The sequence below is a fragment of the Choloepus didactylus genome, chromosome 9 (assembly GCF_015220235.1).
Source record: "Choloepus didactylus isolate mChoDid1 chromosome 9, mChoDid1.pri, whole genome shotgun sequence".
In the NCBI taxonomy this organism is placed as follows: domain Eukaryota; kingdom Metazoa; phylum Chordata; class Mammalia; order Pilosa; family Megalonychidae; genus Choloepus; species Choloepus didactylus.
This window is the reverse complement of record NC_051315.1, coordinates 46646014-46673215: the sequence shown is the minus strand read 5'-3', so window position 1 is coordinate 46673215 and position 27202 is coordinate 46646014. Positions and strand designations below refer to the sequence as shown.

The following is a 27202-nucleotide window of genomic DNA, read 5'->3' as shown; positions in this document are numbered from 1 at the left end:
TTATATGTTAACACAAGACAGTTTTCATCTTAAACTGTACAATCATTTTGAGTTTCCCTATATTAGTGTTCCATAATTACTCATAATTTATTCATATATTTTGCTGTATTTCACAACTGTTGTTCATGTTGATTACAAGGCCCAGATTAACTTATATACTATATTAAGTCAAAATCTGAAAACTGACCTTGTTCCCCCTTGGAAAACTCACCTCCCAGGTGATGTTCCTTAAGAGGATTAACATACTGTGAGTGAAAATGATGGCCGAGTATCTAAAAAATGATCCTCCATATCCCAAACTTTTAAAATGAAAATTTATGTAGTGTCCAAGTTACCGAGATTGATGATGAAATCTCTGAAGACAGAGCCTGCTTTTTAATATTATATGTCTACAATCAAATCAACTATATGGTTTTTAAAGTGGCAAACAATGGAAATTTTAATTTCTTACTCATCTATTTTATTCTTTTTTCCCAAATCATTCTAGACAAATATAACCTGATCATTGTTTCCTCTAGTCACATCCATCTCTCCCATTATCTTGTTCTGTTTTCAACTGGACCATTTTGCCATCTTGAATTTAAAAGAAGCCCACCTAATCTCCTTCTTTTCCATGTCCAATTTTATTTTTTATACTATAAATTTAGGAGTGTAGGTCATGCTGCCTGTCCCCAATTCCATTCAATTACACCCTCTTTTCTTTAGTATCTTCAAAATATATTTGCCCATATTCTAATTATCTTCACTTAAGTCTTTCTTTCCTCCAATTTAAACTTTGTGTTGCTAAGATTTTTTTCAGGAATGATGCTTCACTCATGTAAAGATTTAAATTAAGCCCATATCACATTACGAGTTCAACACATGATCCTCAGGATTTCAATCTCCTCTTTAGTCTTCCTTTCCTTCATCAAGTTATTAAGGACTTACTATATTTCAGCCCTAAGAACGCAATAATGGGCAGAATAGACATGGCATGTGTGTGTGTGTGTGTGTGTGTGTGTGTGTGTGTGTGTGTGTGTCTGGGGTAAAGGAGCTTAGGAAATATCTCTTAAAGGAAGTAACAACTAAGCAGTATCTACTCACCACAGGAGGGATAGCTCCCCCCCCTCCCCAACACACACAACTTATCACCATCTCCTTTCACTAGAACATAAGCTCATTTACAGCAGGGACTTTTGTCTGCCTTGTTTACTAACGTATCTTCAATGTCTAGGCACTTCAGTAGGTACCCAGTAAATATCTGTTGAACAAATTCCAGGTAACAATAACAGCTTCCCTTTATGGAATGCTGATTCATGGCCAGCATTGTGCTGTGGTTTTACCTTATGGTGTTTAATAAAGATTGGCTACGCAAAGCAAAATAAAATTTTTAGTCATTGCCAATCAAGCTAGTCCGGAAAGCAAATACAAGGTTTATGGGAGAACTGGGAAATCCCACTTCATTCTAAGACTTTACTTGATGTGAAAATTAATCTAATGTTTTGTTTCCTAGCCTGCAGAAAGACTTGCTAGAAATTCTTAATATAGGTTTTTAACAACCTGTCTCCTGATGTATCATTTGACAGCATACTTCTAGGATATAGAGTTCTGTGACAGTTCTGAATTTCCAAGTTTTGAATTTCAATAAAGATTACAGATTGTATATGGTTTCCCTGGTACACAATGAAACATGATCTGATTCTCTTTCAGGCTGATGATACTGGAAAGTGATCTGCTTCATCTGTAAGTCTTCTACTTTGCATTTCCAGAGTTCTAAATATTCTTATACAGCAACTCTTGCAGGAGTTTTATTAAAGACTAAGTAAAACACATGGTTTGCTAGTCAGAAGAGCCAGGGAATTGGAATGGCTAGGAATAGCTGCACAGGAGATACACTGAAATCAGTGATGCAGCAGTCTAGCTTTGTTCCATTCAAGAATGAACACTTGAGAAGCAAATATGAAACAGTAACAAATTATAGATACTGAAGCATCACCGTGGTAGCTTCGGAAATTCTCATACACAGAAAAATATACCCACTTTAAAAAGAAAAAGATGTTCAGATGGTTTTTAGCTGAAGAGCTTAATACAAGATAAAACCTGGGCTACCAACACATCAAAGCTTTTGGCTTAAAAACACCAGGTGGCGTGCAGTGTCAGGATCTGAAAAATTATTACCATGGAAACCAAAAACGATCAGCGTTCTGTTTATGCCACCATCACCCCCCACTCCTTCTATTAGAGGTAGTTATTTAAATAGGAAAAGAAGAAGATGTAACCTAGAAATCTGAACCTCAGCAATAGAAAAGTAAAAGTTTTAAAAAGCTGATAATATGAACCATAAAATAAATTTCACACTATGAATAAGGTTTTTAGTCATTTTTCTACTTCTACTTCTGCAAAGTTAAACAGATCCTGAAATGTCTTATGAATTATTAAAGTTCAATTGTTGCAAGTTTTATTACTGTTTACTGTTTCTTTGAAAATGTGTAATTCACAAATTATATACATACCTATATATATAGGTATGTATATAATTTATACCTATAAATGTATGTACACACAGCCACCATATAAACAAAAGATCCCATTTCCTAATTGCTGGATAAAATATTCCTTGCTGTAGTATGGCAAGGTTTGCATTTATTAATTATGACTATTTATGCAACCTTACTTGAAGATGAATGTCTTTTAAAAACATTCTATGGGGAATGGAAGAAATTCACCAGGGAAACCACAGAAACATACAGGATGGCGTTACTCATTCCATGATCAAGGCTGTAAACTCTAATTAAATAGTTACCACGTTGTGATTTAGCACAATCAGAATACGAAAGAGACATTGTTACAAGTAAAAATAATTTTTTCAAAATGTAAATTCTACCTCTTTAGTCCGTGTACCAAAAGACATGTGATACTTTCTTTTAAAAAAAAATCACAAACATGTTTTTAGGGACACCAGAAATATGCCACGGGGCATTTTCAAACACCAAATTAACACCCACAAAAAAAAGTATGTCTAAAATTACAGAACTTGAACAAGCTTCAAGGTAGAAAGAAATCTACATCTGCATCTAAGACTGAGAGATTATTAGAAGCATAAACCTTCTTTTCTGTTAACGCTGCATCTGAGTGCCCCAATATTGAAAAAAAAGGGCAATTAATTAGAAAATGTAGAAGGGTGCAACTAAGAAAACTATTAGTGGATAAGGGACAATAATACTCTAGGGGGATGAAAATGTGGTATATTTTCTACCTCTTTAAGCTCATGATAAAGATGGAATATAAAGTGAATTATTTTATCTTATTTGTGATGTATATCCCCGAATACGCACAAAATGTGCATAAAGATATCCTCAGTAAAAATTCTAAGGCCTCTCCAAAGAACCTGGAATTATGAAAATGTCTCTCTTTTGTTAAGCTGTGTATCTTGCTGTTTATACCGTACAAAATGAGGAAAGCCTGTACTATGTAAAATTACCATGGAAACAAGCCTTTTTAGTTAAGAGATTTTCAGTATATGCATCCCTGTAACTAGTCTTTCACAGTCTAGCAAGCTGCAGCCTTGTGCTAGAGCCTCCTCTAGAGTGCCTGTTCTGAGTTGCTAGGGTGTTTTGGGGGTTGCCCTTATATAAAAGATAGTGTACTGTCAGTCTTCGCGGGACTCTTGGGAAAGTAATAGCATGAAATGTTAAGGCAGATGACACTCTCTTTGATGGTTAAGTAAATTGAATATGTCCCATTTCTTCCAACTGTCTGGCTTGTGAGTTGAGGTTAGGCTATCATACTCAGAGGGGTAACTTGTGAAAAAATATGAGAAGAGACTTCTGTCTTCTGGAGACTCAAATTCCTTTTGGCCATGGACCTCTCACTTCCTGTAGGAGGGAGCCTACTTTCTACAGAGGTGCAAAAATATTCCGTGCCAGAGAGGAAACATAAACAGGGTAGAAACATGAACCTAATAACGTTCTTTAGTCTATAGGAGAAGCTATAGATGGACACTGACAAACATTCTAAGAGTATTACAGATACTTGGAATTTGTTGACTCAACAACCATATATGATACCCTTTAAAGTTGGATTTCAGTGAAGTAAATACTTCAGAGAATGGGCAGAACGCAGCCATGTTTCTTGAAACTATTTCCAGTCTGGCTCTCTTGAGTATATCTATGTTTCTGGGTCTTATGCATACTTGTACTATCTTTCAAATGTTAATAAGACTGTGACTTTATAATTTTTACTCATTTAGAAAGTATTGCATAAAGTCTTGGAAAATAGAAATTAATGAAGTATCTTCTAGTTCCCTTTAAACTTTGCTCTAAACATAAACTAGTCTGTAAGGAAATCCACTGTGCAAGTTTTTCTTTCTGGGTTCAATTTCCTAGTTAAAGCAAACTTTGTATCTGTATAAACTGGCATAATATACTTTATTTTATTTCTACAGTGACAAATCTGAATACTATTTTAGTTTTGACTACCACCAGAGAGATCTCCTGTTCGCAAATATTTGAAAATTCCTGAATTCTGTTCAGGAATATAAAACTATAAAAATAATTTATAAAAAAAATCAGCTGAATAGGAGTTTCCAGAAATCATAATAAAACAAGTGCTAATTAAGTATTTTAAACCTGGGTACTAATTAAAATATAGGCATCTTACCTTCTGTCAAATGAATGCTAGAAGAATAAGGAGTTAAGAAACATAAAGATGAAAAGAAATGGATCACACATGTAAAGTGTTCAACATCATGTTTAACATGGGTATTGAGATATGGCCATTGGGCTCTTGCTTCCTGTAGGACCATGCATCTAAAAAAAGAGTAAGTAAGGGATTCATGATGGTGTAAATAGTCAATGGTCTTTGGAAAATGTATTTAAGTGCTCAAAATTACTCTAAAAATTTTTTTCAAAGATATATTTTAATCCTTTTGGGAAAAGAATGTCACCAAATGTGGAAATGGGCATATTTGAGATATAAGATAGATTACTGTAGGGAATAATATTGACCATAAAAAGAAATGATTGGCTCTTCTAAAGCAGTTTTTTTCCTGTATTTTCCCATTGTATTATCTTTTTGGTGAATATTAACAAGGTAAAGTAAAATACAGATTAATTCTGGCATAAGAATGAAATGTGGAATTGTATATGATAGCTGCTCCAATTTCTTCCAAAGAAACAATCGTAAACAGAGGAAATGTGGTTATGTGTATTGAGGAGTGATAATGGAAAAAGAGCAGCTTTCAGGCTTACTGATTTCTATTCTATTTTAGATAGTTAATAGACACTTTCTTCTCATATCACTAAACGCATGGAAAAATTTAAATATTTACTTGCCATGTTTGTATCATATATAAAATATTAAAGGCTGAAACTGGATATCTGATTTTCACAAAAAGTATTAACTTACTATATTTAAACCTTTTTTGATGCATTTTATATCACAAATAAGTAGCTTAGGAACATTCAGATACAAGTTTGCTAAAGCAAAATGCTACTATTCTTATTTGGTGGTGGCCCTGTATGAATGTATCAGTAAATTCATTGCACTACAGATAATTTGGCTTGATAAAGTTTCACTTAATATAATCCCTAACATGTGGAAAACAAATTAAACAAACATCTGCAGGCTGGGAAACTCATGCCATCCATCTCACATTTGGGTTCTTTCTGTTAGAGCTAACCTTCAAGAGTATGGTCAATACTCTCCTGACTTTGACATATGGTCACTCTGATATACTTTGGTAACCCCAATATTTTGTTTTAAAATTTTGCATTTAAATTTTAACATTAAAGTTTGTAAGCATATATAAAAGTAGAGACGAAACTATAATGAACTGCCACATACCATACTTCAGATTTAATAATTAACTAAATTATGCCATGCTAGCTCCATTCATCTCTTCCCCTTTTTTCTTTGTTACAGATGTTAAAGACAAAACATCAGGCCATTAACCTCTAAATACTTCCTCATGTATCTCTATAAAATAAGGGCTTCACAAAACCATGTCTTCCATATTGCCATCTAATAATGAGTTCATATTCAAATTTTCCTGATGGTCTCAGAAATGTCTTCCTTCAGTTGGCTTACCCTAGTTAGGCTCTAATAAGTTGCAATGACTGCATTTGAGTGTTATTGTCACTTAAATCCTGTAATCTAGTCCTGCAATCTCATTTTCATATTCTTGACTCATTGAGGAAACCACAACAATAATCTTATAGGATGTTTCACATTCTGGATTTGTCTGATGTTTTCCTCATGGTTTACATATTCCTCTAACCCTGATATATCTTGTAAACAGTAAGCTAGAGATGAAAGCTTGCAGGTCAAGCTTTCATGGTTAGAATGTTACGGAGGGTGCCATATGCGTCACACTGTATCATATCTAGCTGTGCTTTTAGGGTTGCTAAGATCTATTAGTCAACTTAGGTGGGGTCTGCCTCATCCTTCTACCATCAAGTTTACCATTAACCTGTCTTCTAAGCAATGGTTCTCAACCTTGGTTGCACATTATAATCTTGTGGGATGAGAGGGTGGGGAGAAGAGTCCAGAACTACTGCTGCCTGAGTCTCCAATTTAATCAGTCTGGCATGTGGCCTGACCACTGAGATTTTTAAAAGCACCTGAGGTGATTCTAAGGTACAGCTAGGATTGACAACCACTGTCCTAAAATTTTATCCTCCACTGACAATCTTTGCTTGAATCAGTTATTTCAGGGGTTGCATGTTGGTGATTTTCTAATTTTATTATTCTTTTTACATTTATCAGCTAGAATTCTTTTGAAATATTTTAGAATTCTTTAGACAGCTAAACAAATAGCTAAGGCTATTCTGATTACCCTGAAATACACATTTGCTCAAGACAGGCAGGATAAACATTTAATTCTCTTTAATTGCTAATTTTTAGAGTAGAGCAGTAGTTCTCAAACTTGGGATCTTTAATGAAACTGATGATGCCTGGTTCCCACCCATACTTGGGATTTAAGTTGGTACCCTAATTATCTCCAATGGTGATCAAAAGGTTTTTTCGCTTGTTTTAATGGTGGTTGTTACATTTTTGTTGGTGGAAAAAATGTATTTGATCATTTTGAGTCAGATGTGAAAACGGAAGAAAGCAAACTGACAAAAAACATTATGACAATTTATGAAATTCCCAAATCAGGATGATCTCCAATCTCCATGAGCACTAATCAAATAACAGGATGGTCAGAGGTACACTGAAGCCTACACTTAATGTTCTAATTTAATGGATATTTAAAAATATTTACTGTTAATCCATATATAAACCTTTTTAAAAGCCTAATAACATTAAAATTTTAAATATTCATGAAGATTTACACTCCTACATTCTTGTAAACATAATACACATAGATAAAAATAAACACTGGTATAGGTAGGAGTGTACACTATTAAACATTTTGGGTGGGCAAAATCTGACACTATTTACCCAAGCAAAGAAGTATACACCCTTGCCCAGGCAGGTCTACTTACAGAACTCTAATCTACAGAGACATTCAGGCAGACGGATGGAGAAAGCCTTTACCATTGTTTGTCAGTAATGGAAAAAACTGAAATGTCTACTAATAAAAAACTGCTTACATACATTTCCAAGTAATGGATCCATTAAAAAAAATGAGGAAGATATTTATATATCGACATCCATGGTTTTATTAGATCGTTAATGAAAAAAACCTAAGTCATAAAGCTATGCATAGTAAATCCTTATTTGTGTTTAAAAAATTTGGAATAAAACACACCAAACTGTTAACTCAGAGAGCATGTGTGTAGGTATGGGGGTGTAGGCTGTGGGAATGGCTATGATGTGGGAATAGAGGAAATTTTTATCTTTTAATCCAAGTTCTTCTAGACATTTAAAAAAAATAAAACAAGAAGAATGACTTACTTTTTTTTTTCTCCTTGAATCTGTTTACTTTGTTTATCTGTTGTTTGCTTCTAGTATATAGTAATTAGTTATATTGGTTTTATTTTTACATTGAGAGAGGATTTTAAAAGATTTTTAATTGGACATTTTTAAATTTTTTTAATTAGAGAAGTTGTAGGTTTACAGAAACATCATAGAAAAAATACAGTATTCCCATATACACCAGCCCCTACTATTAACACTTTGCATTAGAGTGGACCTTTGTTACGATGGATTAAAGAACATTATAATTATACTATTAACTACAGTCCATAGTTTATATTAGGGTGTATTGTTTTCCCAACATACCACCACATTATTAAGACCTTGCATTAGTGTGGTATATTTGTTATAATTCATGAAAGAACATTTTAATAATTGTACTATTAACTATAGTCTATCATTTACAAATTTTTTTTTCCAGGGAAAAGAATTTTTTTTTCTTTTGTAAGAAAAATTAAAAAGTTAAGAAGAACTTTTACAGCGGTGGTCAGAAAGCTACAGTACTGCAGGTGTTATGGTAAGAAGACTGACTGCCCTGAACATGTGACTAAAAAGAGCTGCAAAAAATAAGGGAGGAAAAACTGAACTCTAAGGCAAGTTTTTAAAAAAATTCTTATTCCTCCTGGTACTTACAAAAGAAACAGGAAATGCCATTTCTACAGTTTTATAGCCATAATAAATCATAACATCCAAAGTCCTCATTAGAATAATAGTCCTTTATACATGACTGCTGATCTAATATTCTATTTATGAACATATACTATATAAAATAACTTCCTTCTCTTTTATAAATTCAGTACATTTGTACTGAGGCATAAAGTATTTCCATTTAACTTCATGTCTCATCTCATGTACTGAGGCTTCTTTTTTCTGTTGTAAATTACTTGCTCCAGATGAAGGAAAAAAGAAAGATAAATTGACTTAGGTCTAGTCTCTCATTTATCTTTTATCTTCAATATTTATGTTCTGCTTTGTTTTGTTTTGTAAACTCACCCTAGTGGAAGAAACTTGTGTCTATATGGTTTAGAGAAAAAATATAAATATATAAACAATTAACACAAAACTTAGCCCCTGAAGTCTTAAATTTAGTAGTATATATTAACTATTAATGTCAGTCAATGCCACATAATGATTTAAATGTACAGTATAAAATTATGGCATTTCAATATATACTACACATAAAAGCAGCAATGTGAAGTTGAATGATCTTATCAGTTTAAAATTTCTATTTTACTATAATCTTTTTTGTTCCCTTCCATATTTACTGTCAAACATCAAACACCCTTACTATACGGAATTGCACAGAATTGTTAAAACTTTTCCTCCTATTCATTACTTATTGTAGTAGACTCACTGTGTCTAATAAGCCCTTAATGCCTTCAGGGTTAGCCAAAAATGTCCCCCTCTTTCGAATGCTCCTGTGTCCTTTGCTAGGTCACTGCTTTGCCAGACACCAATCTTTTTTAAACTCTTTATTTTCTTATCTGTGAATACCAATTCCCTATCACTTCCTTAATAATCAGTAATTTCTACTTCTGCAATTATTTCTCGGACTCTTTCTTCTTCTAGGGACCATGTCAGTGTTAAAAACAAGGAGACTGAATTTATCTGGCCAGGTGGGAACAGAACAGTGCATCTGACTCTGTAAAACGCTCCTGTCCTGATGTGCGGGGCCAGAGTGGGGGGAGGGCTACAGGGTTGGCAAAAACCATAGATTCTCAGACTGATTCTACCCCCTCCTCTCATGCATTTTACACGTAAGTACTAAAACTGGAAAGCGCCTAGGCTCTAGTAATTTTTTCCCTGGAACAGAAAAACTGTGAAATTGTGATCTGCGGTGAAATCTACCTTACAGGATGTGGCTGGGGGAGTTAAGTAACAAACCAATGACAGATTTCACAAAAGGACCAAATCTATGGCTTTGACACAGCTTCTTTCCTGTGGGTGGCATATATTGTGCATGGTTATTTTTATGACTGAACTGGTGTGATTTTTCTTAAAAGAGAGGTAAATCCAAGCTCTTTTCTTTAAAAGATATTCCATAAAGTATTTGCCATCACAAAGAAGCATGATTACATATGAACATATTTGCATTCTTACTTTCTTCAGGCCTTTACTTATTATTCTAATTTATATTTTCTGTGATTCTGACACTTATTCTAATTTATACTTTCTGTGATTCTGACATTTATTTTTCTATTTTATTATATGTGTTCTTGAAAGCTACCTTAAATATTGGTGGAGACTGTACAAATAAATAAAACGTTAAAAGATATGAAATGAACAATGGGAAATGACTTGCTAATAAAAGGAAATAGAAGCACTAGGACAACACTCTTTACTCCTTTTTAGCAAAATACACATAATAAACAGAAATGCAAGACTAAGGAAAAGACAAAGCTTTTAACCCAAAACACTGAATTTGCTTCCTCATAAAAGGCAAAAAAAATATGTGCCTTTACGATTTTAGAGAGCAAATAAGTTAACACTGATAAACTAGAAAGTCCAGAACAACGAAGAGGGCCAAAGGTAAAAATAACAATAAAGCAAAACTACTTATTACTTCTAGGGAAGCATCTCCTTGAGACTCCTTCCCCAAAAGCCTGGGAAAATAGAAATGTTTTGTGAATGGGCACTTCCTGTCACTCTTTGGGAAGTATCGCTTGCAGCTTCCAAACTGCAAAGTGTTAGTGGAGGAGCTTTGGTTTTTGACTCTCCAAGAGTCTACCATCCCTAGCGCAACTTAAAAACCAACCAGCCAGCTATCCAGCCAGCCAGCCAACCAACCACTGCCAACAACAAAAAAAAACCTGAACTGAGTAATAAAGAAATGGAAATCTTTTCTGCATAGGGAACTTGAGCTTTTCATTAGAAAATGATGCAGTAAGTTAACAAATTAAAAACAAAAATCCAGCTGCTGAGCTGCTTCTGACATTTTAACTGAACGTAACATCTGAAAACAACTGAGTGGGCAGGGATCTCACTCAGGCAGTGATCAAGCTACTGCCCTGCTCACAAGTCATCTCATTGTTGGGGGGGGGGCGGGTAGAGAAATTATCTGCAAGAGTCAAGATTATTAAAGATGAGGAAAAATAACAGAACTTTAACCCTAAATCCTTTTGTGTAATTCATTCCTATTTAAGAAAACAATAAGAAAACAACTAAAGATGTTTCTTATGTTTAGACCTAGCCCAAAACAAAGTGAACTGAAGATCTTTTAAATATTGTTTACATTTAAGCCACCTTCGCCTCATTCTGAGGACTGCCTAATTCTAAAAGCAAGATAATTTTCATACTACATTCAGCATCTGTTTGCAAAGTGGTACATAAAAAATAGTTAAACTTTATGGTAAAAGCAGCAGCAAAGCTGGCATTTTATACCAATTACTTTTAATAAAACTTCTCAATAGCATTAATATCTACAACAAAGAGAAATGTGAAACAAAGCAATTTTACTGTTTTATTCATAAAATCAAATGTCAATTTTCTACCCTTATAACTAGCTTATGGCCATGGATACAACTTAAATGTTGTAAGTATGGCTGAAAAGTAGGCAAATTTAAGAAAAAACACAAGTGACATTACTACAGTTAAAATGTTAGAAAGTAGAGAAAGACTGATTGTGACTGCTGTTTTGAAGGATAATTATCACCCCTTCCCTTTACCCCACCCCCTCTACAAAAGAAAAAAAGACTAAGTAACTATAACTCCTAGGTTTGAATATGAGTTCAGGCAATATTGTGCTCAGACAAAAATAAAGGCCTGGGCATAACTATGAATTATGGATGTCAGTATGGTGAGGACAGATAAACTAGAGTTGTATTTCCCTAACACTTAAGTATTTGAGGGGCAATTTGGACAACTTTCAATTAATTATTATGTATTTATTTTAAATCATATTAATGCTTGTTTATAATCTATATCTATATTATATATAAATGCTATAAATAAATGATTGTTTACCTATATATCTAGCATATTGAAGCTCTTATTGCATAGCCTAATTAGGGTGATGAAAAAAAATTTTTTTAAAGTGATTTAAGTTAATTTTTTAAAAATTAAGCATATAATAGTACATTTGATACTTGAATATGGCAAAAATCATGAAAGTGGTGATTAAATGACTGAAGCTGATTTAATGTATTGCAGGGGAGGGGAGTTTAAAGGCTGCCACGGCCTCAGATATTTCATTCCCTGTCATTTGTCTTCACCATCTAATCTTATGCCCTGCCTACTTTCATCAATCTAAGATTATACACAGTGCCTGCCTGGCTTTTGGTAGCTAAAACTCTACAATTGCCCACCTGAGCTTGTTTCAGCCAGTGCAGACTAGTGAGGGTTAGGAGAATTACATGGAGATGCCAGGATGTTTCTCCTGCTCTACTTCAGGCAGCATCTCTGGCAGTGGCTACATCATCTCTCTGGTTCCAACTTACACTGGAAAACTCCCACTGCAACCCCCCGCCCCACCATAACGTGGATGGGCCCTGAAAATACGCTAAGTGAAAGGGACCAAACACTGTATGCTTCCATTTATATGAAATGTCTAGAAAAGGCAAGTCCAAAGGGATAGAAAGTAGACCTGTGGATGCCTACATTGAGTTTGTGGGGTGAAAGGGGAGTGAAAGCTCATGGGTAAAGAGTTTCTTTTTTAGGTGATGAAAATGTTCTAAAATGGACTGGTCTCAACTCGGTGAAGACACTAAACATCACTGAACTGGAGGAAGCTTTAAACTGTTAAGTTGTATGGTATGAGAATTATCTCAATAAAGCTATTATAATAAAAGAAGAAAAACGGAAAAAAATTAACTTCATGTGCACATGTGGAGAATCTGCAATATATAAAGAAAATTAAAAAGAAAAAAAGAAAACTCATCCAGAATCTCACTGCAATGTAATGATAGAATGACAGAAAGCTGAAAGGAAACACCTAAAACATCTGACTGCTAATGTCACACAATTTCTAAACTTAACAGATCCAGGTGTCAAGACTGGGTATACACAGTCCAGCAAGAAGGGTGGAACTGCAGTGCTGTGGCTAACGGGGATTTTCTTTTCTAATGCCCTGTTAGGCTACACAGGTTTTAGGTTTACAGTGAGTCAAGTTAAGAATCAAAAAAAGTCCTGGGGCATTAGAACTTGGGAGGATTTTGAAAATATATAACGTCTTTGAGTGATACTAGTTTTCAAGGTATGTGTTTTGCTGCTAAATTAAAATCTTCCCCATTCACTCATTAGGTATATTTTTAGTACCTGCTAAAGGCAGATACTGCCTTTAGGCACTGAGGTGGAAAGAAAAATAGACACTTTTCAAAGACTTAGAATCTAGCTGTGAAGCTAAGGTATACACACTCAAACATTCTGATGACACTATAAAGCATCATCTACGTATTCACGCCTGTGTGCATGCATTCTTCCACTCCAGTAGTGAATTACCCAGCGTCTACCATACACAGGACTGTACTCAGTCCTTGGAATAGCTCAGTGAACGGAGTATTTGTGATTCCTAACTTCAGTATGGACCTTAAGTGCACTGACAAAACGGGGGAATAAAACTGCATTTCAACTGACTCCTCTCTCTCAGACTCAGCCAGATGTCACACCACTTCCACATTACTTCCCAAGAAATAAAAGCAGCAACTTTCTCTTAGCATAAGTTGCTCTCCTGCATTTCAGTCTTGTTCTGTCTGACTTGGTTAAACATTGTCCACGTGCCCAAACCACAGAATTAAGTATTAATATGCACGGATCTATTAGTTTAACAGGTATGTTTTTCTTCACATTTAATTAAGGGCATTCCTTAGTACTCACTTTTCTAAATGTGTATTGAATATTTCCATTTGCTGACCTGTAATCATCTCAAACCCAAGACATCTGAAGTCGAAGCTCTTGGCATTCCCCTAAAACCAGCTCTCCATCTAGACTCTCCTAATTGTTTTAACGGTTCCACCATACTCCTAAACTCAAAACCTGAAAGTTATAATTGTCTGCTCCCTCCTAACCCAGTCATTCTCTAAATCCTTTGGAATCTCCTATTTCAGATTATCACACACACACCAAAGTCTGAAATACACTTTCATTTGGCCTCTCTTGCCACTATTTTTTTCTCCCTCCCTTTCATAGCTCTGCTATTCCTCCTGAGGGCCATTTAAACTCTGAATTTTTGCTCCAATGATTTTTAGTGTCTCCCCACCACCTGCAGGAGAATTCAAAGTCCCTGGTATTAACAGGTCTCTCTAATCTGACCCAATATGGTTATTTAGCTTTTGCACATTACTGTCTCCCAAACCGGTTTTAAATGTTCCCATGTGACATTCCTGCTGTCTCTTGTGCTGCTCAATGACAATGTTCTCTTCACAGCCTGGCCCCTACCAAGGACTAGGCTCCAGGCCCATCTTTGCTATAAGGCTCTCTCTGAAGTGGACTGCTCATTTATGACAATTTTTCCCACAAAATACTTACTTGGCAGTTAATCAAACATTATATTATTTCATGGTATATCTTTCTTTGTATTAAATTGTTGTTTATAAGTGTAGGTAGCTTTTTATATGTCTCTGCCTAATCTATGGTCTGAGTAAATACTACATTTCTTGGGAATAGCTTCTTTATAAAACACCACAGTGCCTAGTATACACAATAAGTAACACCAGAATCCTGATACCTTAGGTAGCAGGCATTTGGTGGCCTGGGCTTTACTCCTTGTAAGCCCTGTTTGAAAAACACTCAGATATTTAGATGCTAAGACCTCTTATAGCATTTATAATGTTGCACACAGGTGTTGGCATTGCCCTTTACACTGAAAGCTCCTTGGGGACCAGGGAGAGGCACGTGGGCCATGGCCATCACTGTCTCCTGGTAATGTGCATAGTCCTGGGCACATGGTGAGGATGCTCAATAAATAGTTATTATGAAGACTGAGTGTGAAAACATCAAACATCTGTGAAAGTGGCAGCATGCTTCTTTAATGTAATTCACCCTTTAAATGAGGAGAAATTAAGGTAAAAAAAAAGAAAGCCAAGGAGTCTATATGTTAATCTCCTTAAAAAATATAACCAAGTAACTATAGCTAATAAGACAAAGCTAATTATCTTGTAGTACAAGCTCTAAGACATTCTACATCTGAAAGCATAAAGAAAAGAAACATTTCAGACAGTGCTTCTCTGAATATGAGAAACACTGAGAGAATAGATCTTGCTTTACATAAATGATCAGCCAGGTATCCCAGATTATACAATAACCTTTCTGAGGGCAACTCAGTGTTTCCTTATGATGAAAAGGAAGCTCTTTCAGATAATACGTTAACATTAAAAATGTTGCTGTCCAATGCTTTAACTTTCTGTATAGTTGACATATACGAATCTACTCAAATATTTTTAAAAATTAAGCATATTAAGAGCTACTAATTCAAAGTAGCCAAATACTGTTATTATTAAAAGGCTCAGTTTGGCTTATTTCACCAGGAGGTAGTAAATTAAGAGAGAAGGCTATGAAATTGCCTTTATGTGTGTGCAAAACATAAGAAAAAATTTTTTTACATAATAAAAGATCATACCTGTTGATCTCCAAGGAAATGACTTCTCAGTTGAGCTAGAGAAAAAGAAGGGAAAAAATAGAACATTTACTTTGTCATAAAATTTAACTGCCAACTTACTTTGTATATGTACATTTAATTTTCTCATTAAATAAAGCATGTATAAAAATCTCAAACAAAATTTTAAAGTTACTCTTCTGTTTAACCTTCCATATCAATTTGGGACAAAAATGTATTTTGACTTGGAAATTAAAGCAAGCTGTAAGGTGACATAAGAGTCTTCTTGAATGAGACAAAGAAAATAGCCCAATCAAGCATGAAATTCATGGTACTTATATAATGTACTATACTATTTTTTTGTGATAATATAAAAAATATATATACTTTAAAATGAATTTAAAAATAGGTTAGGAAGTTCATTCATTTTACTTATTTTCAAAAGAAGCCTCTAGGTACTATAATAAACACAAAAGTTAATGGGATCAGTTTTGAACTGGATGCCACCTTGTAAAATTAAATCACAGAGCTGAATTTCACATTAAAAATAGAAAACTTAAATAAAGCCAGGAGAAAATTTTAACTGTATATTTTTCCTCCACTTACACAATATCTACTTTAAGGACTTAAAAAAAAATGTGTGCATAAAAACCTTTCTGTCTCTCCCTGGAAATGCCCCCACCCCCACCCCAATCAATACAGGAGAGCATGGTGCTAAGGGGCATCGTGGGATGACACAGGAACAACAGGCTGGACTGTTAAGCATTTATTAAATGCCAGATTAAACACTTCATACAGTATCTCCTCTACATTACTCACAACAAGTTTATGAACAGGGATATTATCATCTTTATTTTACAGATGAGGAAACTGGCCAGGCTCACACTAGTAACTGAAAGAGGTGGGATCAGGCACATGATGGATGGTCTGATTCCAAAGGCAGGGCTCCCAACTGCTGTGTTATTCAGTAGAACAGCTTGTGATCCCATTTTTGCGTTAAACACACACACACACACACACACACACACACACACACACACACACACACACACACACACACAGCATGCCTAGAAAGAAGTCAAGAAAAATAAAAACTAAAGTGCTAGTAGTTGCGATTTCTTTGGGGTGGGACCTCAAGGATTTTTTTAATACATGTATACATTTTTTTATCAAAGCAGAAAAAACACATATTAAAGTATTTTTGAAGTGCTTTTCAAATTTAAGAAAAAGAAGTGTGATTTATGCTTAAGGAAACACTGTAAAATCAGACTTGGAACCGACAAAGGCCACATTCCTTTCAGTGTTACAGTTTCATGATTTTAAGTTTCTGTTAACTCCTTAAAATTTTCCCCAAGCTATTAAATAGTTAATGAAACTCCTGCTGGTTGAAAACCTGACATTCAGTAAGAACTCCCTGAACTTCAATTTTGTGTGTGATTTGCCTTTTCTTCACCACCGTTCACATTTCAGGACTTTGAACTGACATGCTCCCAGTGAATGGAATCAATCAGTTAATACTAATCTTCTCCAGCACCCCAGAGATGCTCTTTTATCTGATGCACTCTTAAATGATTTCAAAAGGGACTGATGGGACAGAAAAACTTGAAAATTTGGTCAAATGTCAGCAATGGCACATTTGTCCTGCTGCTGACAGGTTATCACATTCTCATGGCTCTAAAAGCCGTTACCTACTCTGAATTTCAATTACTCTTTAACCTGTTTTTACTGTTGAATTCTATTATTTGTTTTTTAAGCAATGAGGCTGACATTATTCAACTATGTACCTATCAAAATGTTCATTTTATGTCAATATTAAAATGTAAGTTAAATCAAACTGCCATCCAGAAATGTTTAATATACCTCAAGTTTCTCAGGAATATCATGAAAGTTTAGCATCTTACGGGTTTGAAACTTACATAAAATTTAATGAAATATTTTTACAAGTTTCTTTTATCCTTGAAATTATTGATCGCAGAATATAACTCATGCTAATTGCCGATGCTGGTCAAGGGCTGCAGCTTTTTGCTCAGCTCTTTATGTTGCGTGCATAGCGTATTGCCTGTCACGTAGCACTTGCTTAATATACATTGTTGTTGCAACACAAATTGTGAAAAAGTAATACTGAATTCTTCATTGTTCTGGAAGATCCAGTTATTACTCTGCTCAAGCAGGCCAACTTAATCTCCCTGAATCTAGGTAAGACTCTCCTGTAACCTCACTGTGTAATAATCAGGCAAACAGCATTTTTGGTGCTGTGAATAAAGCTTCTGGTCACCAAACTACAATAAAGCGTTCCTAGGTGAAGGCAATGGGAAGCCTCAGTTAAAATTAACATTCTCCATTTTAGGAAAAAGAAATCATTAGGAAAACAAGCTAATATTAAGAATAAAAAATAAATTTCATGGTATATTTTGAATACTGCATAGTTAGTCCAATTACCTTTACACTAAATTCTACAATTCCAAATGATAACTGGCTCTTCAAAATAGTCTATGTAATATATTATTCAGAGCACTCGATTTCCCTTTTGAACTACTCACTCTAAATGACTCAAATTGTTCCCTACTCTGGGATTCATGAATTGACAACACATACAGGTAATTTGAAATGCTGTTTTAAGTCACTGAATTTAAGCACTTTTATTAACATTTAGAAGCAACTCCAAACATCTTTTCCTTAAAACACTTCCCCAGCTTCTACTCACCATCTACAATGTTTAGCCACTGTGCCCACTGATGACAACATCCTGTTCCCTTTCATTTCTCTTCTGAAGATGTCAAGCAGCTTGTGTTCTAGGAGCTTCCATGGGAAGATGGAACACATTTTGAAATACAAGAACTGTATTACCTTTATAACTGTGTTCCAATGGGAAGATGCATCCATAATCTCCAATAACTTAATTATCAACAAACTTTTAGAATGCAATCTATTCATGAGTTTGGGAATGTCTGGTTAGACAGTGAATGATAATTTAAAGCAAGTTCATTAGTAAATTAATAAATCAGGGCAACTCATTTTAATGTGAAAAATAAGTTTTGTTTTAAGGATGACGCCAAGTAGTGCATTACTATAAAATTCTACACATTTGTGAAAATGAAATTATTTTCATTCACAGAAATGGACATTTAGGGCTGTCCAATATCTTTTAAAGCCCTCCCTTATTTTGGTGTATTTTCTCTTGTTATGAGTCAAAAAACTAGCCTGCTCATCGTTCCCTGCAGGCAGATGGCAGGCGGAGACTGGGGACTCAGAAGCAGCCACGTGTGGGGCGCCGCGGTACCCTGAGTGTTCAGAGGCACTCTGTGGTGGGAGCGGGTACCACTCCTGGGCATGCGCATTCAGCATCAACTCCTTTTCTGCTTGAAGAAGCCAAAGAGGACTCTGCTGTTTGCAACCCAAACCCTGACTGACGTTAATTATTACAAATGAAAACAAATACAAACAAGCCCTCTAAAAAGAGGCCACACATCACTCCATAACCGTAGACCTGTATTTCCAACTGCATACTGGATATAACACATGTCACATCCAACATGTTGACATTGTTTCTCCCCAAGCTGGCCCCTATGTAGTTATTACCACCTTGTCGTTCAAATTAAAGAGCAAGGAGTCACTTTTATTATTTATTCACCCCTGTAGCATGTAAGCTCCATGAGGGCAGTGGAGTCTGCCTTGTTCACAGATGTATACCCAGAATCTAAGACAGTTTCTGGCACACAGCAGGCACTCAGAACATATACCTTTTGAATTCATTCCTACTACACAATTCAGGCCTTTATTCTCTCATCTTTTGGGTGGATCATTCTTTCAGTCTCTCCTAGCTTGTCTTCCAGGCTTTGATTTCTCTCCCTTTTGGGTTTTATTCCATGCTGCTGCTACAGTGATTTTTCAAATGCTCAAATCAGATGCCATTCTCCTGCTGACAATGCACAATAGCAGTACAAAGGATAACACAAACATTTTACTACAGCACAGAAGGCCTTCCACTACCTGGCTCCTTCTTGCTTGCTTATCCTCACTTTTTACCTCTCCCCCACATAAACCCTACATTCTAACCACTTCTAATTACTTGCAATTCCCTCAAACGCCATGCTGCCTCACACTTGCAATGCTATTTTTGGAGCAGAACATGCAGGAACACCGTCTGGTGACTCAGACTTACACAAATTCCAGAATGGCATATGCAGGTACCATGCAACTATCTTTCTAATATACCCATGATATTTAACACTCAACATGAACCTTTGCTTTTTTGTATCACTTTATAAAACAGGCATATTTTTGAAAAATGCTCTCCTTAATTAAGTCAGTGTCCAATTTCCTCCTGGTTCTTCTGTGCCTAGTGTGAACTGGCCTACTTTAGGGACAACAGTGGGAAAACACCAGGAGAGAGGGCAATGGAGAATCTGATGGGGTCACATGGTAACTTACTACGTCGTTTCCCTCACCTTCTCCCAGGTCCAGATGGGGCTCTTCCTATAACTATTGCATGCAGGCTACTGTCACTACTTCCCTACAAGACACACTGAATTGGGACAGGATCTAAGATTACTCCTCTGTTGAAAAGAGAAGCAGGTCTCAGCCTGAGATTAGAACATGGTTGATTTGTGAAATTTTGTGCTTTATTTTTTAAAAAGTCATTGTATGAAGAAATTATATATATAAAATATATAATATATAAAATTATATATATAAGAATTATACACGTATGTAAAACCCTCAATAGTTCAAGAAATTAAGCATAGTTTCTAACAAATTAAATGTCAGTTTGTAATAATGGAGTGAGATCACTGGGATGAATTCCTCTAGTAACTATTTTATTTATGAACATAGCATGAGTGTCCCACTGTCTAGACCACCTACCTACCTACTACAAACCTTCTCCCTAGAGACCACCAATCATCCTTCAAGAATTAAATCTATGAGAGGTGGTCATTTCTTCTTTTATGTCAAGGATGTGCCCAATTATCTCTCTTTTTGCACTTTTCATGCAATTATAATTACAGTATCTGTTTATCTTTTGATCACCACCACCAAAGGAGGGTAAAGACTGTCTTAATTCTACCTTCATCTAACTAGGAATGGGCATTGAGTAGAATGCTAAATAAATGAAAGCTGACTTTAACTCTTTTGGTCGTTTTTTTTTTTTAAAGGTTAAACATATATACGGTAATTTTAAAAAGTGTTTTAATCATTCTACAAGGGAGTCAGATTTGTCCCTTGTGTTTTGCTCTTTCTGTATCTTATAGAAAAGGTATATATTGCACATATCACACTCATGTATTCAACAAATATTTGTTGATCATCTACTGAGTGCCAGACATTGTTAGAGGCAGGGGATATAATGGCGAAAAGAGAGAAAAAGTACTTGCTTCATTGTGCTTACAACTGTCCTGTAATTATTTGTTTACAGTACCTGTGTGACTATCAAACTGGATCACATGCCCCTCAAAGGAAGGTGCCAAGGGACTTCTGAAAGGCTGATCCTTAGAGAACTTTGGCATCAGTGTCACGGGTCTCAGCAGTGGGCTAAGGAAGCATTCACACACACACACCCCTACACAGAACAACTAAACACGTTCAACACTTGCTCTTTAAAACAAAAGCTCTCCTTCCAGTCATCTAATAAAAGGTTATCCGACTGGAATTGAGACCAGCCAGGTAAGAATTTAAACATGAAGGCTTGGAGGGGAGAAGTCCATAGCAACTTGAAACATACTGGTATATTCTAAAGTTTACCTCAATTCCCACAGCTCAAAATTGTAAAGGACTGGCAATCAAACCATTTTGGGAGACCACCAACATAGTATTTTACATGTGCAAGTAAACCTGACATTTTCCCCCTTCATGTTTCTACAATCACTTCAAATTGTTGCTTAAACCAACCCAAATGAGTAGCCTGATATCCTCTATTTATTTCACTATTAAATGGCCTAAAAAATCAATTTCTCTACTGTTCAAGATATTCTTTAAATGACTCCTAGATTTTTTTTTCCTTTCTTGAATAGAGGCAATTAATAAGTGAACACTCAATGATCATATACATATTACCCTTATTACAAAAAATTTTAAAATGTGCACCCGGCTGGCTTGACTTCCCTCACCTTTTCACTCTTGCATTTCCTATTAGTTTTACCATTTTGTGCTCTGGTCTTAAGTTGTGAGGTCAACACAAAAGTTCCACATTTTTTTTTTTGATACGTTAACTCTTGAATTAGATTTAAAGAACTGTCACATGTTTTGAAACAAAATCTCAGTGGCTCAAGTAAATAAATTCCAAACTGCATTTCTCTCTTTCTCTACGAATTCATTATGTTTTATTTCCAATTTGTCATTTGCTCATTGCGCACTTATTTGCTATCAGTGGGCTTTTTTATTCTACTGATCAAAGTTATTCTATTAGCAAACATATGGATTTTCTGGATTCTAAATTCATTGCCAAAACTTCTTGCTACCTTCTATTGCTTTGTTATTTAATTTTCAATCTACTGTCCTAATCTTTGTAAGTCTACTTTTTAACTGATTACAAGGACCATTTCTCAGTTAAAAAGAAAGGAAACTTGATTTATTTGGCTTTTTTGGGAGGGGTACGGTGATGAATTCACTTTGCACCAGTTATCCTCTAGGCATTACAAATTGCTTTTTAATGAATTAATTCAGAATCCTCTTAGATATGGAAATTGCGCTCCATAATTCCCAAGTCACTCCATATTTCCCATTATGCTTTTGGGATATTTTCCCAGGAGTCTGCCAAAATAATCACTTAATGACTCTCAAGTTTCAGTCTCTTATGTGGAGTGTTACAGGATCAATTTAAAACAAACTACCTTATTTGAGTAATCCATTCTACTGAACATTTAAATTTCTATGTCTTCATTAATTATAGTTAGGTTAAATCTTCAATTATAATATGGAGAGAACATCACAACATACTTTGAATCTTTTATTTCTTTCTTGTACTATTTTGCCTTTCCTTTTATGTTGCCCAGTCTCTCTCTTTTAATGCATGAATAAAATAGTTCATTAGTTTCCTGTGAGTTCTTAGGGAAAGCTCATTCTCTGCTTAAGCTTTCCTCAGTGCTCCTGAAAGTCTGCTAAATCCTTTTGACAGTCCCAGGTCTTAAAAGCATTTGCCATGTAGGCAGGTCAAATTTCTCCTTATTCTGACCCTTACAATGGTAACTTTACAGCTCCTGAGTTCATTTTATACTCATTACTGGAATGGTGAAGAAGTGGGATCTAGATGACTGAGATGGAATAGAGGGATCTCTAATGCTATGAACCCTCTTTTGATGTTCCAAGAACTCATACCACCTATCAACAATTACAACTAGTTTTGTTTTTCCTATGTTTGGGAAACGGGGACCCCATCTGCCACTTTTAGTTAGATGAGGACTGACTAGGAAATAAATACTTTGCATTGAACAGGGACTTCTCTCTGTACTTAGTGAAAGAAACTAGGGTGGTCAGACAAAATTAAATAATATATCATGATCATTCTTCCCAAGACACTTGTTAGCTCTTCATCCTTCCACTAGTCTATACAGATAAGTCAAAGACAGGACACTTAATATATAAAGCAGATAATAAAGGTGAGCTGTATTGCCTGGCTGAAGAAGAGAAGGGGAACTGGAAGGCAAACAGATACCTTCACCCACATCTTATAGACTCTAAGGGGCTCTGAGGACCCTAGTTTGAAAAATCACTAGTCTAGGCAGTGAGAATTTCTTAGCAGTAGTACTTTGAAAACTATCCTTTGTGGTATTTAACTACATTTTGGGAGCCTTTTCCAAATATACTCTTTCTGTCTGTTCACAATTAATCTTAACCCAAACACAAAAAATCTTCCTCCAAATTCATGGCTTTTCAATGACTGAGGCTCCTTTCTGTGCTCTCTTTACCCTGGGAAATTCTCTGTGGGAGGAAAATTGACTTCCTTCTTCCTGACAAATGACCACTTACTAAATCTTCCTTACTTTCCATCTGGATAGCCATATCTTCTGAAGACTATTCCCAAGATCTCAGTAGCTGGTAAAAGACAAAACATGACAATAGGCTCATAATTGTAGTTTACTTTTGCATGTGTTCTGACTTTAAATTGCCCCTGGAAGTTTGAACTAAGTCAGGCATAACAAATGGGACAGGGCAAAGGGTGTCTTTTCATAGGTATTTAAATGTATGAGGGTGATGTTGGGGTTAGAGAAAAGAAAGCACACTTGACTTTACAATGATCTCCTTCGTGTAGGATGCAGCTGCTCCTGGCCATCAAAAACAGGACATGAGCTGGAGTGCTCTCTTCCATTAGTGGTGATGGGTTTGCATGGATCCACCACCACTCTAAACCCAATCACCGTGTGACCAACAGAACGAGAGAAAAAGGCAGCTACAGGGAGGCAGGGCTGATATGCCATAGAACACAGGACAGGTCATAGACCCAGAGTCTGACCCATATATTTCCCTCTTGGTGATACTTAACCCTAAAACACTGGTCATGCTCTTGGATGCACTTTCACAGCATGGTGGAAAAATGAATTCTTGGTTTTCATTAGCTGCTAGCAAGTTTAGGGTAAAATGTTTGACCAACCATTATGGTGATCATTTTTCGGTTTCATTTCTGGTCCTATTAGGTTTTCACCCTTGTTTTTTCAATTATTTATCCCATTTTCCCCTCATACTATTCTCCTTATATTTGTGAACCCCTCTAATAGCTGTCTCAAATTCATTCCAGGAAAATGGGGGATATAAATAAAAAAATAGCATGACCAGTCTTCTAAAGAGGAAACTACTTATTTGATGCACAGCAAAACATTAAAAAAAGAGGAAATACTATAATGACTCTTTTAACAATAAAAGTGGCTTTCATGAGGACTACCAGTGAACATAATATAGATGTTACAAGTTCTTTCATAAAAATATTTCTGTGTTAGTTCTTTGAATCTATGAATAAAAGATTCAGAAGACCATATGGGAAGGGGAAGATCAAAAAGAATATATAGGACTAGACAAAAACCGAGACAAACAGTTCCCTTTGGTATCCTCATGAATTATACAGGAAGCTTCATTTCTGTTTGAGCCCATCCCACAACAGGTGTTCCAACCAGTTAAAACAGAGATCAGAATAGAAAGGTTTCCTAACATTTCAGGTAACATTTGAAAGAGTGAAAGTAACTGAGACAAAAATAATAAAATGGCTAAACACAACTGAGATTCTTTTTCCTAATGTTCTGTTGTAACCTAGAAATAGATGGGCAATTTGGAATTATTTGAGACCATGGTCTATAAAACCCTCCAAAAGTGAAGAAACAAAATGGGAATTTTTTTTTTTTTTTAATTTAAAAGGAAAAAAAGAGAAAGACATCACACATACACTCTTTTCTTTTAGAAATGCACAAGACAATTCAAATCTTACATTTTTAAATAAATGTAAAGAGCAGGAAAAGGCTCCAGTTTTTCTACTTGTTCTACATGAGATGGATCAGGGCGTTAAGACATGCCTAAGCTGCAGAGATCTGTACTATGAGATACAAGAGTATCCAAACCCATAAAATTAGTAATTATAAATAGCTTTGTTTATGATCATACAATTTAATTCTGTATATTATTTAGGATTTACAAAGCTTTGAAAAGCCTATCTAAAAAGCCTCTTGAAAAGAATTTTAAGACACCTTAAGCCTAAATATTTGATTATACATTTGTTACTTCTGTAAACATACAATCAGATTGGTGTGCATCTAAAGTATGATATTCACTTTCTGTCCACTGATTATCCAGAGTAAGGATTTATTTTTAATTTTTAAGAACAGTAAAGTCTCTTTATTTCCTGGAAAAAAAATATTCCCATGATGGGTATAAGAAGAGCATATTTCTTAAATAACTGCTTTGCTTTTTTTTTTTAATTGAGATTGTTCACAAGCAATACAATTATCCAAAGATCCAAAGTGTACAATCAGTTGCCCACAGTACCATCATAGAGCTGTGCATCCATCACAATTAATTTTTTTTTCAATTTTTAAAACATTTTCATTATTCCAGAAAAGAAATAAAGACAAAAAAATGGAACTCAAATCCTCCCATACCCCTAAGATCCCCCCTCCATTATTGATTCATAGTATTGGTATAGTACATTTGTTACTGTTGGTGAAAGAATGTTAAAATACCACTAACTGTAGTATATAGTTTGCAATAGGTATATATTTTTTCCTATATGCCCCTCTATTATTAACTTCTAGTTATAGTGTCATACATTTGTTCTATTTCATAAGAGAGATTTCTAATATTTGTACAGTTAATCACAGACATTGTCCACCACAAGATTCACTGTTTTATACATTCCCATCTTTTAACCACCAACTTTCCTTCTGGTGACATACGTGACCCTGAGCTTCCCCTTTCCACCACATTCACAGACCATTCAGCACTGTTAGTCATTTTCACAATGTGCTACCATCACCTCTGTCCACTTCCAAACATTTACGTTCACCCTAGTTGAACATTCTGCTCACAATAAGCAACCGCTCCCCATTCTTCAGCTCCATTCTATATTCTGGTAACTTGTATTTCATGTCTATGAGTTTACATATTGTAACTAGTTCATATCAGTGAGACCTTGCAATATTTGTCCTTATCTGTCTCTTATTTCACTCAATATAGTGCCCTCAAGGTTTCTTCATCAATCCATTTTTTTTAAGACTGTTTTGTTCACACACCATACGTTCTGTCATAGGTAAACAATCAATGATTCCCTGTATAGTTACATATTTATGTATTCACCACCATCACCACTATCTATATAAGGACATCTCCATCCATTTCTTCCACAAAGAAGGAAGAAGAGTCAAAGAAGGTAGAGAGACAAAAGAAAAAGAGAGAGAGAAAAAAAAACATGACTGCTAGGAAGCGACAAGAGGAAAGACAGCATTAAATCAAAGTAGAATAAAGAGTCAGACAACATCACCAATGCCAAGAGTCCCATACACCTCCCCTATGACGCCCCCCCCATAGTTTTGGTATATTGCCTTTGTTACATTAAAGGAAGGATAATACAATGTTTCTGTAAATTACAGTCTCTAGTGTGCAATGATTGTATTTTTCTCCCCAATCCCACCTTATTTTTATCACCTTGCAATGTTGACCTCATTTGTTCTCCATCATGGAAAAACATATTTGTACATTTTATCACAATTGTTGAGCACCCTAGGTTTCACTGAGTTATACAGTCCGAGTTTTCATCTTTCCTCTTTCCTTCTGGCATCCCACATGTTCCTAACCTTCGTCTTTCAACCATACTCACAGTCATCTTTGTTCAGTGTACTTACATTGCTGGGCTACTATCTCCCAAAACTGTGTTCCAAACCTCTCACACCTGTCTTTTCCTTTTTGTCTGTAGTGCTCCGTTTAGTGTTTCCTATAGAGCAGGTATCTTGTTCACAAACTGTGTCATTGTCTGTTGGTCAGAGAATATTTTAAGCTCTCCCTCATATTTGAAGGACAGTTTAGCTGGATATAGGATTCTTGGTCAGTGGTTTTTCTCTTTCAGTATCTTAAATATATCACCCCACTTCCTCCTTGCCTCCGTGGTTTCTACTGAGAAATCTGCACATAGCCTTATCAAGCTTCCTTTGTATGTGATGGATCACTTTCTCTTGCTGCTTTCAGGATTCTCTCTTTATCTTCGATGTTTGATAATCTAATTATTAAGTGTCTTGGCGTAGGCCTATTCAGATCTCTTCTGTTTGGGGAAAATTGTGCTTCTTGGATCTGTAATTTTATGTCTTT

The 27202-nt window shown here is 35.4% G+C and overlaps 1 protein-coding gene across 16 annotated transcripts in view; it reads right to left on the bottom strand.

Moving 5' to 3' along the window:
* The window catches only part of PKP4 (plakophilin 4), a 255873-nt gene that overhangs the window by 69205 nt on the left and 159466 nt on the right, over positions 1-27202 (bottom strand). For all 16 annotated transcript variants that reach the window (XM_037848816.1, XM_037848822.1, XM_037848817.1 and 13 more), the window contains one exon: positions 15452-15486. In XM_037848816.1, coding sequence (XP_037704744.1) covers positions 15452-15486 — 35 coding nt within the window. The remainder of the gene's footprint in view (positions 1-15451; positions 15487-27202) is intronic.